Source organism: Myodes glareolus, chromosome 3, assembly GCF_982192425.1.
Source record: "Myodes glareolus chromosome 3, mMyoGla1.1, whole genome shotgun sequence".
In the NCBI taxonomy this organism is placed as follows: domain Eukaryota; kingdom Metazoa; phylum Chordata; class Mammalia; order Rodentia; family Cricetidae; genus Myodes; species Myodes glareolus.
In genome coordinates this window covers 62,779,927-62,797,466 of record NC_142028.1, presented here as the reverse complement: position 1 = coordinate 62,797,466, position 17,540 = coordinate 62,779,927, and the positions used below count along the sequence as shown (strand labels likewise).

The 17,540-nt window shown below is 44.3% G+C and overlaps 1 protein-coding gene across 14 annotated transcripts in view; it reads right to left on the bottom strand.

The window, feature by feature from the left end:
• Epb41 (erythrocyte membrane protein band 4.1) overlaps positions 1-17,540 on the bottom strand; it is a 156,912-nt gene that overhangs the window by 7,305 nt on the left and 132,067 nt on the right. For 7 of the 14 annotated variants that reach the window (XM_085686691.2, XM_085686690.2, XM_085686689.2 and 4 more), the window contains 2 exons: positions 4,619-5,068; positions 3,370-3,498 (listed from right to left, as the gene is read on the bottom strand). The exons of 1 other annotated variant lie outside the window; for it this stretch is intronic. In XM_085686691.2, coding sequence (XP_085542817.2) covers positions 3,370-3,498; positions 4,619-5,068 — 579 coding nt within the window. The remainder of the gene's footprint in view (positions 1-3,369; positions 3,499-4,618; positions 5,069-17,540) is intronic. 6 more of the 14 variants (XM_085686692.2, XM_085686693.2, XM_085686694.2 and 3 more) reach the window with 1 other exon arrangement.

The following is a 17,540-nucleotide window of genomic DNA, read 5'->3' as shown; positions in this document are numbered from 1 at the left end:
GGTACCCATACATACATGCAAACAAAACACCCATACACACTAAAACTAGGTTTAGTGGCACACGCCTTTAATCCCAGCACTTGGGAGGCAGAGGCAGGTGGCTCTCTGGTCTACAGAGTGAATTTCAGGAGAGCCAGAGCTACACATTGAGATTCTGTCTCACAACAAACAAAAAGTTGAATGAAGACAGGTGTGGTGCACATCTCTGATCCCAGCACTTGGGAGGCAGAGGCGGGCAGATCGCTGAGTTTGGGGTCAGTCTGATTTATAACTTCTGGGCTAGCCAGGGCTATACAGTGAGACCCTGTGCCCCCCCCCCCGCCCCTCAAATGCTGAGGAATACAAGTTTCTCAGCACTAGGTCAGGAACTGGAGTGGTGCTGAAAGAGGCAGGAGTGTGGCACAGCTTGAAGAGTTGCTCCAAGCTACACAGGGGCAACATCCCACAGTTCCAAAGGACATTAAAGCATCTTTAGCAAAGCCGGCCTATGAAAGCGACAGAAAGGACAGAACCATTCGCCTGCTCCGGCGAGAAAACTCAGACTTGAAACTGCGGAGCAGTCACTGTATTCTCCCCAGAGCTTGTGGTCTTCACACACTCAAGGCAGGAGAGTAAGGGCTCCTGGTGGCTGAGGAGCGAGGGAGCAACATCACAGGATGAAGCAGGAAAGACTGTACTAGCCAGTGAGGGAACAGTTCCACCTCCAACAGCTGAGCCAGGGACTGAGCAAATGAATCAGACAGTGTCCACTCATGAGAAAGCAGGACACAAGCACAATAGGTGTTAGTGACGTTGCTGACAGCAAACTATTACTGTAAGGGCTCCTCTTGTTGGGAGGGGCTTAAATTATCTTAAATGCCAGTTTATGCAACTAATCTGTATGGGAATCAAACAAGGACTAAGGCTGCTTGTTATGATTAGCTAAGAAATGACATTAGCAAGAAGCTAAGAATGGTGACGGGGCCGTGAGAGATGTTATCAACAGGTAGGGGAGCAGTTAGAGCTGCACAGGTCTCCACGGGTACACATCTATAAATGGTACTACACCAAACACACAGTAGGTGACTGCCTCCTCCTCCTGTGTCACCAGAACAAGCAAACATTGTCCATTTTATTTTAAAAGATATGGTGTTGCTCAGACTGGCCTTGAATTCTTAGGCTCCTGTAACTCTCCTGTTTCAGCTCCTGAGCAATTGAGACTGCAGGTATGGAACACTGTGACTGGCTTTATTTCATTTATGAGCAGGACCACATTTCAACCAAACTCTGAGGTACTGGGGATAGGGAAGAGGAGGATTAGGAAGGCGCAGAATCCCTGGTGGAGCCTGGATTCCCATCCCCAGGCTAATAGTGTGTACAATTATGAAGCAATTTTTCTTCCTTCCTCTTCAGTCCTCACCCCTGCCAAGGCCTACTCGGTAGCTTTTTTCCATCTCTCTTGACTGACAGGCCTTTCTCTTCATTTCCGAAGGAGACACTTACTGCTGTTTTTCATCCCCCAGATCTGCCCTGTCAGTCTCGTCTCCAAGCCCGTCCCTACTTTAATACAGTCACTGCAGCTTTAGGAATCACCTTTAAAAGGCTATTGCTTTAATGATGCTACTTTACCATCTACTCCTGAACAACGGAAATCAACTCATCACTCACCAAATTAAATTCTACACTCTCGACCACAAAGAGAGCGGAGGGGAGCGCACAGATACAGACTGAACATCTCTGGAGATGCCGGCACTTGGCAGACACCATCTCACCTAAACTTCCTCCAAATCTTGCAGCAGCAAGGGTAGAGCCGGGGAATGGACGGGCTGGGAGTTTGTCTGAGATTATCCATAAGCAGCTACCCCTTTCGGGACACACAATGCTGTGTCTAACTACAAAGTACAGGCTTTATCCTCCAAGCTTCCCAAGGGTAAAACATCATCCAGTTCACGGTGCCAGGAAGAACGACTGAGAAGACCTTCACTGTCCAGCCAGAGTTTCATAGCTGCCCCTTTACACTGTGTTCTACCAGTGAGCTACATACACCCTAGCCCCCTGGATTATCTATTTACACATTTGAGTTTCAATACAGAACTTTCTAGTATCTCATATTTATTTACGTGACTTTCTTCCTCCTTTTTCATTTTTGGTTGTTGTTAATTTTTTCAGTCAGGGTCTTTCAGGGTAGGCTGGGAATGGGGGCTCAAATTCCCAGTCACCCTGCCTGGGTTCCACTGTGGGCCACTGTGTCTGGCTGTGGCAGGGCTTATTGCAACCTTTCTCTCCTGACTAGAATGTTCCCTGGGGGGGGGGGGGGGACACTGCCTACCCTTCCATCACCATTTTGACTTAATACATAAAACTCAATAAACATGTAGAAGTAAATCAAGAGATCATCTCATAGAAGATTAACTTTTTGCTTTCTGTGACTAATTAAAAAGAGGGAGAGAATTCAACAGAACGTAATTCTAGCACAATCAGATTACCAAAAACAATGAAGTCTCACTGTAACTAGAAAGTGAAAGACCTAAAAAGAAATCTGAACCCTCACAGTAATACCATGACATGGACACTAACACTGTGGGCAGGGCTGGTCAAGGCTGGATGACCTGCCCAGGTCAGGACACAGACGAGCGGAGCTGTGCTCAGGTTTATCTGACCCAAAGCCCATGCTCCTCACATCAGAATAACTTTCCCAGATGACTTGGGTGGAGAACATATGTAGTCAGACCTATGGTAACTTCACTTGCCCTTTGGTGTTGGGGAGTGAACTGGGGTTGCCCACATGCCAAGTGCAATGTTCTTCCACCAGGTTAAAACCCTCAGCCCTGACATTCTGCATTTATTTCCTTTATAAAGGGTCCTTGTAGCTCAGGCAGGCATCACAAGTATAACTGCGAATGACCCTGAACTCCTGATCCTTCTGTTCCCACGTCCAGAGTGCTGGTACCACAGGTGGGCGCCAGCCACACCCAGTCTTCACTTTTATGTGTGTACCCACACAAACAGGTGCAGGTGCACATGTGTAGAGGTCAAAGGACAACCACAGGTCCCAATCCTCAGGTGCATTTCACCTTTTATTTGAGACAGGCTCTTTCACTGACCCACAGGTCAGACTAGCGGGCCTGAAGCTTCCATTAGGAGAATCTGGGGGTCCAGAGTCAGGTCCTCGTGCGGTGAACAATCGTCCCAGCCCAAACCAGACCCAATTGTGTGGTTTAGCGATTGACCCCAGGTCTTCATGCATGGTGAATACACTGATTACCTGAGCGCCCAGAGTGCTCACTGGGATGCCCCTGAGTCAGTGATTTTTACAGTAAACAGGAGCCCTGAGGGGAGAAACCATCTGCTATCATCAGCCCCGTCTTTGTTCTGGAGTGTCAGTCTTACCTGGGCAGCCTCATAGGTGATGGTCTTGGTCTCAGTGTGGACAATAGGGACATCTTTGGTTGGGATTTCACTTTTCACAGCATTGGCAGTGTCTGAGATGGTGACAGTCTGAGTCTTTACCAGGGGAGGCTGTGGACAGTAAAGACACAGAGTTGGCTAAACCTTCCTGCAGGCCATGGGGAGCTGAACCTCTGACACTGATCTGACCAAAGCGTTAACTTGAATCAATCAAAGGCTGGAGTCACTCTCCAAAGACACAATTCCCAAGAAGCCCTCACAGGGTGTCACACCTCGAGAAGGGCATTCAAAGCAGCATCACTGTACTTACGCTCATAAGCTTAATGGAAAATTATAACACCAGACAGTTTATGACCGGTGATATAAAACACTTTAGACTGACCTTCAGAATTTGACTATAAAATTATTTGCCAAATAGAAATCACTTTCATTCATCCTTGTGACTGTATATTATAATTAAAAAAAACCAGGCCCATTTCTCCACTGAGTACAAATGTACACGAAGCAGAGAGGCCTTGGAACGCATTTCCTTGGAATTCATTAACTTCTTTCAAATCAATGTCAGACATTCACTTTGGATTCGCTGAGAAGAAATAGTGTTTGGAAAACCAGAAAGAAAAAAAAATCAGTTCTCCCACCACCTGGTGATTAATTTCAAAATTCCAAAAGGAGAATTAGTGGGATGGCACAGACCCTCCTGCTCATCTGCTCACCTCTCCCAGGACACCAATCACCCTAAAGCTACCATTGGATTGTGATAAGGTTAAGTGGCCATTCACCTCAGTGCAGAAGTTAGTGCCAACAATCACGGAGTCCCCTGGGGGGCAGTGGAAGTGGTGGGTTGCACAGTATAGCGGCATTAATTGTCGTTTAAAATCAAATGTTAGTACGGAGCACTGGAAAATGTCTGAACATGGTCTCAGAACCCTGAAGGCTCCTCCCCACAGGAGTAATTCATCTCTTGCCATAGCTCATCCTTGAGAGAGGAGAGAGGAACATTCTTACACCAGCTCCACGAAGGTAAAAAGCTGGAATTTACTCCTAAGAGTTCTGTTAAGTCATCAGAAGAGGAAACCATGTCTAGCTGGAGTTAATTCCTCTGATTGAGTTTCTTTACGGCATCAAACTGCAGAGGCCATATCCTTTACCACCACCGCTGCCACCTCCTCCACAGATGCTGGCCCTCTCCCAAAGAGTGTCATGAGACCTGCATTGTCACATCAGTTACTACCTGGAAACTTCGAATGAGGGTGGGGACCTGGTTACCCACACGAGAGTCAAGAAAGGATCCATTCTGGGTCTCCAGGGTCTCTGCTGGTGCAACTGGCTCTTCACTACTGTCTGCCTTTTTTCCACCATGTTGCAGCTGGCAGGAAGCTGGAGTTACTGAGAAACTTATGGTATTGGCCTGCTCCTCCACTCCTAAACATTCCCCACTTGGGCCTGTTGGCATCTCATGAGCATCATGATAGCCAGCTGTCCCCTGCTCCTTCTCTTCCGCCTCCTTGCTGTTTATGGAGAGGGAGCCAGAATCACAGCTCTGAGGAGACGCCGGTGGGGTGGTCATCAGACTCTGACTAGGGACCACTGACTGCTTGGGGCTCTCCCATTCGGAGGCAGGGTAGGTGGATGGCCCTTTTGTCACGACAGCCACCTCCTCTGTGCGAATGTCATTAACACTCTACAAATGAACGAACACACACAAAAGCAAGATGAGTAAGTGGGAAACAAGGGTGGAACTCTGAGAATCAGCAATGACTTTTAAGAAGTCTCAAACATATCACTATTATCACCAGACCCCTTAGCTCCAAAGATGGTCAGAAGAACATATATGTATCAGGAGCATAGGCAGTTTCAACTGTGGTCCTATTTCCGGACCACTGCTAATATGAGAACAACTGCAATGCACCTCACAGTGTTCTGTGCTTCTGTGCTTCATGCCTACAGCCCTCAACATACAGCATGTGCTTTCATACCCGAAGGAGTTACCTGTCACCCCTACTCACCGGCTCAATAACGCAAAAGACAACGTAACTTGGGAGTTAATCAAAACACGTTCTTGATGAGTTCTCATACCATCATTCCAAACCCCTCAAAAGAAGCTAAAATGTAGACGTTTGTCAGCAAGGGGATGGGGGTTGAGTCCGTGCTGCATGGATAGCTTCGGTCCCAATCCTGATGTCAGGCCCGATACCAAGGGAAGGGAAATGACCAGCAAGAGACACGCTTTAATACAGATGAATGATACAGCACTCCAATAGGAAACAGAGTTCCCTACTGGCCACATGGGATGGACATGTATGCATGTATATGTGCACACACATGTACATATTTAGCTTTTGCAATGTCATTTTTTTAAACGTGTAGCTCTGAAGCAGTTCATCATAAGAAGTTAAGCATTGACATATATAAACCAATATGAGCTTAAGATTCCCCACACATTCATTCCCCTTTCTAGCCCGACTTTCTAGCAATCTTCAGTGTCCCTGATTCTGGCTGCTATGAGATTCCCTTTTGTCTGGAGTTAAGTGTACTCAGGCCTCAAACCTCAGAAAGACCATTTTGCCACTTCACATGTTATATAGGAACGTAGCGACAGAAAGGGGGGTTCTTTTAAAGAAGGCATTCCAGGAGAAAAGACACAGCTAGAATCAGCTGACACATTTCGGTGTCAATCAATCAATCGTCTGTCTACCTACCATCCGTCTTTCTAATTATATTTAAAAATCACCGTGCTCTTCTCCCGTAAACCAGCCCATGTTGTGTTGAATAAACTAATCCCTCTTAAGGCTCTGAACTCTGGATCCACCACTGAGCCATCTCCAAACAGGCAACTGAAGAGCATCTGGAACAGCCACACGCTGAATCAGACGAGGACATCTTTCATTAGCTGATTATAAGTATTCTATAGTGCATGCAGGAGAACTGAGCGGTTGGAGAATCCATTTTGGCTAATAGCATATGAATTCCCTCAAATTAAAATGAGACTAACATTTAACTGGGCTCGTAGAGGTCTTGGGATCAAATACAATAACATCTATGAAACATTTTGCAATATTAAGGTACCAACCCACTTTACGTAATTCAACCAATCAGCAGGGCAGCTCCAACGTGCTTGGCCTAGAGGACACAGAACAGATTTGTCGTTGCTATGAGCACACTGGACTATTTTCTAGTGTCCTTCTCTCACAAGGTTTTGGGCTTTTTATTCTTCTCCCTAAAGAGTTGACCAAAAGTAGCTCACAAATGGGCTTTCTCAAGCTGTTCACCCACCCCAGCTCTGGGAAGGCCCAAGCCCATTCACATGCAGAGGGGTAGCAAAACTCTGCACAATCTCCCTACAACTGGAAGGCTGGCGGATTATGACAACCGAACAATGAACAATTTTGTTGTTGTCTGTTTTTAAACAGTGTCACTGTGTATTCCTTGCTGGCCTTGATTTAGTGGTTAATCCTCCCAAGGGCTGGGATTACAGCACGCCTGGCAGGCCAATCTGTCAGTCTACAGAAACGGTGAGTGACTGTCTGTCATCAAGACGTTATTTGTTAATTAAACACTGCTTAGGCTAGCACCTCCTTATGAGTGTTTGTTTTGTTTTGTATGCCCTTGGGCAGGGGTGATGGCTCTTTCTTTCCACTCTGCAGGTCCTGGGAACTAAACTCAGGTCATTAGGCTTGACAGCAAGTGCTTTTAGTTACTGAGCCATCTCTAGGCTGGCCTCTGGACTGAGTTGTGTACTGCTGAGCAAAATTAAACAGGCTGATTTTCCCCCTAAAGCAAATATAGAAGCGATCAAAGGTTCAAGAAGTAGTGAAAGTAATGTCAACAACAAATACTCAGAGTGCCTAGCATGCATTAGCTGTCACAAAGAGAAGACCAGCAGCAGTTCGGTTGGTCAGCCATGTGCTGCACTCTAACGCTAAGTCAACCTTTCTGGTTGGTGCCATTGTCTGATCTCAGGGGCTATACAGAAAACCACTTACTGGACATCCCCCAGGTATGAGGAGTGTAACATGCCCAAAATTAAACTTCCTCTGTTGCTGCCTGGCCCTCTCGCCAGCCACTTCCTTCATTTCTACGCTGATAAAGGATAGCACTGTCTAGAAGCCAGGTCAGAACCCCGAGTCAGCTCCCTCGCTATCCCTACACTCACTACCATTTTTAAACACTACATTTGTTTTACTTAGCGTGTATTTATGTATTTGTGTACAAGTGTGTAGGTGTGCACCTGCATACACGTGGAGGTCAGAGGATAACTTGTGGGAGTCAGGTCTCTCCTTTTCACCAGGTAGGTCCCAGGAATGGACCTCTGGCGGTCAGGTTTGGCAGCAAGCTCCTTTATTCCCAGAGCCACCTCACTAGCCCAAGTCATTTTTATTCAGTAACATTTACCCTGCCTACCTGTCTCTGTTTTCACATTACCCATTAGCTTCACCCAAGCTCCACCTGGTTTTTAAGAGACGAAGAAAAGTCTCTCACCAGTGTGGAGCTTGCTGATTAAGCTGGCTGACCAGCCAGCCCAGGAATCCCCTGTCTCCATCACTCCACTGGCCCTCATGCACGCACAGCAAGTGCTTTGCCAGCGAGACCACCCCCCCTGGCCCCTCACTTAATTCTTTACAATCTCACTTTGAGGTAACCGTTATCCTTGTTTTATAAATGAAGGAACGGAGAGCCTAAGCAAGTTAGAGCTGGGGCTACATTCAGCTGTCTTGGCTCTGAGAGCCTCTTCTTCCCACAGCATTAAGCGGCATCCTGAGTAGGACGGACGTGCACGTCTGACTGCGTCATGGAATGACCACGACAACAGTCCAAAGAACCATGGAAGGACCTATTTTAGTGGCTGGCATTACATTTTTAAATGTAAGACGTCTGAAAAGACAGAAGATAGGACTGGCCAGGGGATATAAAGTCTCATGACAAGAGAAGCCCATGATCTGGCATCTAATGTCAGTGAAGAATCTTAACGGACAGAGCTGTTGCCTGTGGCCACGACCATCAGCACAGGCCACTGTTATATAACACTGCACCACTGCATGAAACCAAATTAGCCTAGAAACTATGAAGGGATCTTGCCAGAAATACGATTTGACATATGGCTACGTCTGAACCATCTACAGTGAAAGGCAAAACTGAGGCTTTATGTGACTCGGAGGTGTTTCTGGTCCAGCTGTTGCTTATCTGGACTATTGGGAGACACGCAGGAAGAAGCAGGCTGCAATAATTGGCCAGATACCTGTACAAGGCACTGAGGCAATATCCAGCTGGCTTTAAGCACATGTATAAGGACCAGGTGCACACCTCTAATCCCAGCACTTGGTACGGGCAAGCAAGCGGGCAAGCAAGTGTCAGTGAGTCAAGGTCAGCCTGGTCTACAGAGTGAATTCCAGGTCAGCCAGCCAGGACTACAGAGACACCCAGTCTTAAAAAACCAAACCAACATCACATTTTGAAAAAACCTTTCTAAGATTTTGCTACTTAAGCAAGCTTTCCTGAGGGACCAAGGTAATTTCTCCCGTGTTTATTCTGTCACTTGTTCCCTACCTGGTGAAGGTTGGTGTTGCCTTTAGGTCGCGGGGCTGTGATAGAAATCCAGCACCTGAGAGATTCAACGCAATGTCCATCAAAATTCTTCAAAGATCTCGAAAGAACAGAACTCAACTTCATATGGAAAAGCAAAAAACCCAGGATAGCCAAAACAATCCTGTACAATAAAAGAACTTCTGGAGGCATCACAGTCACTGACTTCAAACTCTACTACAGAGCTACAGTACTGAAAACAGCCTGGTATTGGCATAAGAACAGACAGGAGGTACAATGGAACCAAATAGAAGACCCGGATATCAATATACACATCTTAGAACACCTGATTTTTGACAAAGAAGCAAAAAATATCACATGGAAAAAAGAAAGCATATTTAACAAATGGTGCTGGCATAACTGGATGTCAACATGTAGAAGAATGAAAATAGACCCATGTCTATCACCCTGCACAAAACTCAAGTCCAAATAGATCAAAGACCTCAACATAAAGCCAGCCACACTGAACCTTACAGAAGAGAAAGTGGGAAGTACACTTGAATGCATTGGCACAGGGAACCACTTCCTAAATATAACCCCAGCAGCACAGACACTGAGAGAAACAATAAATGGGACCTCCTGAAACTGAAAAGCTTCTGTAAAGCAAAGGACATGGTCAACAAGACAAAATGACAGCCTACAGAATGGGAAAAGATCTTCACTAACCCCACATCAAACAGAGGTCTGATCTCCAAAATATACAAAGAACTCAAGAAATTGAACACTAAAAGAACACATAATCCAATAAAAAAAAATGGAGTACAGACCTAAACAGAGAACTCTCAACAGAGGAATCTAAAATGACTGAAGGACACTTAAGGAAATGTTCAACATCCTTAGTCATCAGAGAAATGCAAATCAAAACAACTCTGAGAATCCATCTTACACCTGTAAGAATGGCCAAGATAAAAAACAGACAACTTATGCTGGAGAGGTTGTGGGGAAAAGGGAACACTTCTGCATTGCTGGTGGAAATGCAAGCAGGTACAACCCCTTTGGATGTCAGTGTGGCGATTTCTTAGAAAATTAGGAAACAACCTTCCTCAAGACCCAGCAATACCACTTTTGGGTATACATCCAAAGGATGCTCAATCGTGCCAAAAGGACATGTGCTCAACTATGTTCATAACAGCGTTGTTTGTCATAGTCAGAACCTGGAAACAACCTAAATGCCCCTCAATCAAAGAATGGATAAAAAAATGTGGTACATTTACACAATGGAGTACTACACAGCAGAAAAAAATAACGACAGCTTGAATTTTGCGGGAAAATGGATGGAGCTAGAAAACATTATTTTGAGTGAGGCAACCCAGACACAGAAAGACAATTATCACATGTACTCACTCATAGGTGGTTTTTAAACATAAAGCAAAGAAAGCCAGCCTATAAACCATAATCCCAGAGAACTTAGACAACAATGAGGACCCTAAGAGAGACTTACATAGATATAATCTACATGGGAAGTAGAAAGTAGAAAAAGACAAGATCTCCTGAGTAAATTTGGAGTATGGGGACCTTGGGGGAGGGTTGAAGTGGTGGAGGGGAGAGGCAGGGAGGGGAGCAGAAAACAATGTAGAGCTCAATATCAATTAAAAAAAAGATAAAATGAAAAAAAAAGAAATCCAGCACCTGCCCCAGATGGAAGGAAGAAATGCGCCTCACATCATCTCATTTTCTTTCTATAGAGAGAAACAAGTGTGTACACAGTGTGTGTGTGTACATTCCTGTGTGAGTGCACATGCATTCCACAGGGTGTGTGTGTGTGTGGAAGAGAGGGTGGCCAGAGGACAGCCTTAGGTGCGATTGGAGAGAAAGTCTTTTTGAGTTTTGCTGCTCTGTATGCCAGACCAGCTGCCTCAGACGCTTCTGGACAGTCTCCTGTCTCCTCCCATCTCGAAGGAGCACTGGGTTTGTTGATGCCCCCACATGTCCAGCTAGCTGTGTGAGTAAACTACTTGAGGATTCAAGCCCAGGTCCTCACACTTACAGGCAGGCACTTTACCCACTGAGCCATCTCCCCAGCTCAATGGGCTATTTTAAAAGATTACTTCTTCTATGAGTATTCAATATTCAGAAGGATAATACTGACTTAGTCACAAAATCTACCATCACTTGAATGTATAATTAGCTCATTGCTGTTTCTAAGCCTCAAAGCATATCTTTCTATATTGTAATTACCCAAACATTTGCTTTCTGAAGTTAATATCCCCCAAGAGTGCCTTAGATTTAGCACCTTGTAACCAAGCCCACCATGGTTATTAAAACACCACCAATGGCTTTCATTTTGTTTTGTAGTTTGTCAAAAAAAAAAAAAATGTAAGGTTGGCTTCTTAAGTGCTTATTTTTTTTTTTTAAAAAAAGATTTATTTATTTATTATGTATACAGTATCCTCAGTACTCTGCCTGCAGACCAGAAGAGGGCAACAGATCTCATTACAGATGCTTGTGAGCTACCATGTGGTTGCTGGGAATTGAACTCAGGACCTTTGGAAGAGCAGGTGGTGCTCTTAATCACTGAGCCATCTCTCCAGGCCCCCCCTTACTTTTTTTTTTTAAGACAGGGTTTCTTTATCTATCTTGGAATTCAGTCTTTAGACCAAGCTAGCCTCAAACTCACAGAGATCCACCTGCCTCTGCCCCTCAGTGCCAGGATTAAAGGCGTGCGCCAACACTACTCAGCCTTAAGTGCCTACTTAATGTTAACAAAAAACTCTGTAATATTATCTGCCATGACTTGTGGTTTGTTGAAACACAAATATCTCAAGGAAAATTGATACACTAAACACATCACTCAGTGCTTCTCTATTGCAAGAGAAGCAATCTGTGAAGAAGAAAGGAATTTGTTAGACTTTTAGTCCGGCACAGCAACCTGTGTGTGCACACGGAGTCCCAGGCTGACTTCAAGTGTCTTGCTCAATCGCTCTCCATCTTTCTCACTGAACCTAGAGGTGGCTGTCATAGCATCTTCCCTTTTCTGCCCACCCAGGCACCAGGGCTACAGGTGCACACTGCCATGCACAGCTTTTTAGGTGGGGACCGGGATCCAAACTCAGGTCCCGTGCTTGCACAACAAGAATTTCACCCACTGAGTCAGCTCCCCAGTTCTAGAAAGACAAGTTTTTATAAGAAAGGGGAATGATGGAGATGACAGGAGGATTGGGGGTAGAAGGTTCACGCAGACACAACACCCCCCAAGAGCACATTACCCTTGATTTGCAAACCCAATAAGAAATGCACTGCACTGCCAAGGCCACAGAACCAGCAGGAATCCAGGCTATCTTGCTAAGCACAGTAGGAAGACACCGAGTAGAAGAGTTCTGCTCCTGGTTCCTGACTAAAGTAAACAATAAATATTACAGTCACAAATATTATCAACAATGTGAGATTCCCAGATGGTCTGAAACATGCAAACTAAAAAAGGCAGACTCCAATCCTGATAACATCAGTTAACTGCGAGTGCTCTTCCTGCATTCTTCTTTCAACAAAAACATGGCAAAGGTTCATGTCTCAAGGAAGAATGGCTTTAAAGGCCTCAGGAAAAGGCTTAAAAAATACAACATATGTCACTATATATTAATACGATAAATATTTATAATCTTTTTCCTGTTTTGAGAAACTATAAATATCAGTGTTTGCCTTGATTGGATAACAACCAGTAGGTACATCAACCTGGTCATTAACAAAGCAACATTCACTTTCAAAATTGCTTTTCAATGGGCACTTGCAATAAAAGATAAATCAGATGTGGCAGCGGCTTCTTTGGTAAAAAGCCATGTGTAAACAGCACATAAAGATGACAGGGCAAGCAGCAGTAGCCCATACTTCAGCCAAAAAAGGAAACAAACGAAGAAAGAACAAAAGTCACAGAAAAGAAAAACATCCCTGGTCCCCACCCCCAGAAGCTTGTGAACAGAAGCTGCCAGCACATTGCAACTCAGGCTGCCAGCAGCTTTCAAAGGGACATCAGAGCGACGGCCCTGCAGATGGGGATAAACTAACAACAGAGTTCAAGTGCTAGAGGAGGTGACTTAGAGTCCTTCATCTTCTCCACACAATGCTCCTCCCCGCATCACTTCCCTCCTGGTTCTGTCTTCCCTGTATGTAAAGCCTGTGCGCTGGAAGTAGCTCTAGTGCTCACTAGCGCCCCCATGAGACCCAGTCATGTTCAAGGGTCACTGCATATAAAGCTTGTGTCTGGGTAAATGAGCTAGCTGGCCTGGTCAAACATTTCCTCGTACCGTCATTTTATTAACTTGGTAAAATTGTTTCTAGGTTAAGAACACACAACACGGCCTTTCTTTCTCAACGAAGGCGGTGAAGCTCGCCAATAACAAGAATCCTTCAGTTTTGGCTTCAAACAGTTTTGACCTGGAACCTGTGAGGCATGGCTCTGAGCTAGCCTCTGCCTCCCCAAATGAAGTCTTTATGGTTTTCTAAATGGTACTGTTATTAGATTATCCCCGAATAGGTGACTGTAAAAGCAAACATCTTCAAAACCCATGCCTGATGCAAAATTTTAACTATTAGCTAATAGAAAATTTTGCTTTTGTACTGCACTCACCCGCACGAACTCCACAGATCACGTGAGAACCTCACACCTGGGCGGATCTGCAGAAGTCGGAGTGCTTAAGCAAATGTTAAAGGTTATGTGGAACACGGCTGAGAAAACAGAAACCTGGGGTGGTCAGTTTTACCTTGTTACACTGTGAAGGGTCAAGATAGACCAACGGAAGAGGAGAGGAAGAGGCCAGAAACAGCACAGACATTCCAGTCATTTACAATGGAACATTAAATTTGTGAGTAAGACTTCACAGAAACCTCATTTCCAAAACTTATTAAAGTCTCTCTCTTTTTTCTTTTAAGAGACAGGGGCTCACATGGGCCTTGACTTCACTGTGTAGACAAAACTGATCTGAGATTGCTGATTTCCCTGACTTCACCTCCCAAGTGCTGGGGTTACAGGTGTATGCCACCACTCCTGGTTTGATTAAAATCTTAATAAACACTTAAAAAAATTATACCCCAACTTGATGTCTAGAAAACAACAGCATATTGATTCCACAGAACTAGATACAACAGAAATTATTTTTAGATACTAGTGATCTGTAGCTCCTCTCCATGAAGAATAATCCTGCAGTAATGAAATGGTTTTCTGTGCTAACATTTTCAGCAAATTCTGAAAAGGAACGTGGCTTAGAGAGAGCACAACAGCACTTTTCTGTTATTTAGACAGAACCGCAGGTATACATACATTGTGCTGGTAAGCAGACCACTTCAAAGTGTGGATTGTTTGGTGCTTTTAGCCATCAACAGAGAAACACAGTGCGATTCAGAGCTGTGACACTGAGGTTTACCCAAGGTGAAGCGTGACAACGCGTCTACATTCCGTGTGAGAGGAATAAGCTCTCTTCACACCCACACACCCACACCCACTCCCCTCTTCCATCTCCAGTCTGATCAGAGTGGCAACACTGGATGGTTAATAACTACTAATTTATTCAGGGCTCTTAAAAAAACACAAAAGGCAAATCAGCATAATAAAATGCGACAATTGCACGTTACTGTGGCAGGTTAAATTAGTTAGAAAAAATTATTTTTAAAACCTGACACAAATAAGTCAAATGAACACAAAGTGATTTAGAACAATATTTTAAGGACTGAACACATGCAAATAGATGCCTCTGTATCAGGACTAAGCAAAATACAATTACTGGATGTGGGCGCTGACAGTATTTTCTAGGCAGGCATCGCGAGGCGATCAACTGAAGCACACGTTCCCCTTCCCTCCCATCTCTTTTGGGTCTGCCTGTGTCCAGTGTCACCAGCTCTAACTTCCAGCACAATCACTAGCAACCAGAAGCTGACTTGCAGTGAGAGCTATTCATCATAAATCTACACAGTAACTAAGTAATTAACGTGAGAAAAGCATCAGAGAAAATGTCCCTAAAGAGGATTTTTATAGCAGGTTTCTTTAGGCTTAATACCACTGGTAATGAATAAACTATTTAAGTAAGTATGAAAGCCAAAGGATCTTGGACAAGAAAACTGAAAGAAAAAGGGGTTTGGGGTTTATTAAACACTTCCAACAAAAAGTTACATAGGTCAAATTACAGGGAGCAAAGACTCTTAAAAGGACATTATTTTCTGCTAATTCACCAACAAACTACTACCCCCGATAGACTCCAAATCAGGGACTTCTCATCAAAAAGTATTTTGACAGCAATAATTAGAAAAGCAAATACGTCCCTTCAAGGGCTAATCGTAAATTTATGCAACTGTCTGAAACACAGAAGGGCACTAAGTGCTCAATGGGGTATCAGTTCACTTAAGGGGGCTTATTTTTGATTATGTGCACATGTGTAAGTGGGCGTGGCATTTGCAGAGCTTGCATTTGTGAGCATTGGGTTCCTCCTCGAGCTGGAGTCACAGGCAGGCACAACCACTTAACATGAGTGCTGGGAACTGAACTCAGGTCCTCTGGAGGGCAGGAAGCACTCGAAAGTGTTGAGCTATCTCTCCAGCCCTCGTTATGTTTTCTTTTTTTCCCCTTAAAGATTTATTTATTTATTTATTTATTATTAGGTGTACAGTGTTCTGCATGCATGTATGAGGGTGCCAGATCTCATTATAAATGGTTGAGGTTGCTGGAACTAGAACTCAGGATCTCTGGAAAAGCAGCCAGTGTTCTTAACCTCTTGAGTCATCTCTCCAGCCCCCCTTATTATGTTTTTAAAACCATGCTATGGTGGTTAGAATGAAAATGGTCCCTTTAGGCCCAAAGGGAGTGGCATTATTAGGAGGTGTGGCCTCAGTGGAGGAAGTTTGTCTCTCGAGCTGGCTTTGAGGTCTGGGACACTCAAGTCAGGCCCAGTCTCTCACTCTCTTTCTGCTGTCTGCCCATCCAGATGTAGAACTCTCAGCTACCTCTCAGTACCATGTCTGCATGCATGCCAACATGACAATAATGGACTAAACCTCTGACCTGTAAGCCAGTCCCAATTAAATGTTTCCTTATAAGAGCTGCTGTGGAGTCAGGTGGTGGCAGTGTACACCTTTAACCTCAGCACACAGGAGGACCTCTGTGAGCTCAAGGCCAACCTGGTCTACAGAAGTGAGCTCCAGGACAGCCAGAGCTACACAGAGAAACTCTGTCTCAAAAAAAGAAAAAAAAAAAAAAAGAAGACGACAAGAGTTAAAAAAAAAAAAAGAGTTCCCATGATCACAATGTCTCTTCACAGCAATAGAAACCCTAAGATACAAGCTTATTACATAATTCTAGAATCTGGTTAAAGAGAAGGTGTACTTAGGAATTACTATTTCTTTATTTTATATGGGAAAACTGAGACAGATCCTTTAACCCCAAACAAAACAAAGAGGGTAGAGGGGTGTCAGCAAGTGTGCTCAGGCCTCTGTCAACATAGAGCATGCTGGAAGACGGGTCAGACACAGGCACGGTGGTGTCATGGACTTCATGTTCCAGGTAAGAGGCTCCTGATGCCAATTTCCAATTTCTAGCCACAAACAAAACAGTACCAAGGCAAAACAACAACAACAAAAATAACAGCTTTCTAGTCTGTGAGGGAAATCCAAAAACTAGTCCCTGATGACCAAATTCCAATCGATCTTTGTTTTAGTATGGCCATCAGCTAAGAATAGATTGTTTTTAAATGGGTAGGGAAAATATTTAGTGGCATAAAAATTGTACAGAAACCGACCTTCAGTGTCCAGTGAAATCTGACTGGTGTGCAGCCACACGGACTCCTGCTGTCGTATTCGTAACTTTCACTGTGCTATGGCAGAGCTGAGGAGCTGTGAGACCACACAGTCCGCAAAGCCTGGCACCCCTGGCACTCTACAGAGCAGCCTTGCCAACCACTCATCGACCTGATGTACAAAACTCGTGATAATGTGATAGTTTTTGTGGTTTTATAACATAAAAACATAAGGAAAATGTATCAGATTGAGGCCAGCAATGTATTTCAGATAAACACACACATTCCCTTTATGACATCATACTCCAAGATGAGCTTATCTATGTGAGCATGTACACCAGTCTTGACAACATATTCTGGAGTGAAAACAGTTAATTATTAGCTATGAGAAAGGATAACTAAACCAAATTACAGATGTTAACAAGAGACATCAATATTTACCATAGGGGCATCTAACTTGAGGTCCTTTAAGTAAGACAGGGACTACAGAAGGTTGATAAAGAAAAGGTGTGGTCTCTGGGCTCTGCCCTGGCTTTCTTGGCTCCCTGCATGTACTGATCAGGCATACAGTGATCAAATCTAGCTCAATACAAGAGTCCATGTAATTTATCCATTGCCATCTGCTATTAGTAATTTAGTTAACAAACTGATTATTTGTTATACACAAGGCAAGGTGGCACCTGGGTTACAAAGGTGACAGATGGCAAACAAAGATGAACAAACCAAGGGCTCACCTTTGACCCAGACAGTAACCCTCAAAGGGCAAGGACTAAGATTAACTCCACTAGAGAGTTCCCTTTAACAAGAATTTTCTTGTAGAGGCCAGACATTTCTTTCTCCTGTTTTTTGAAACAAAGTCTC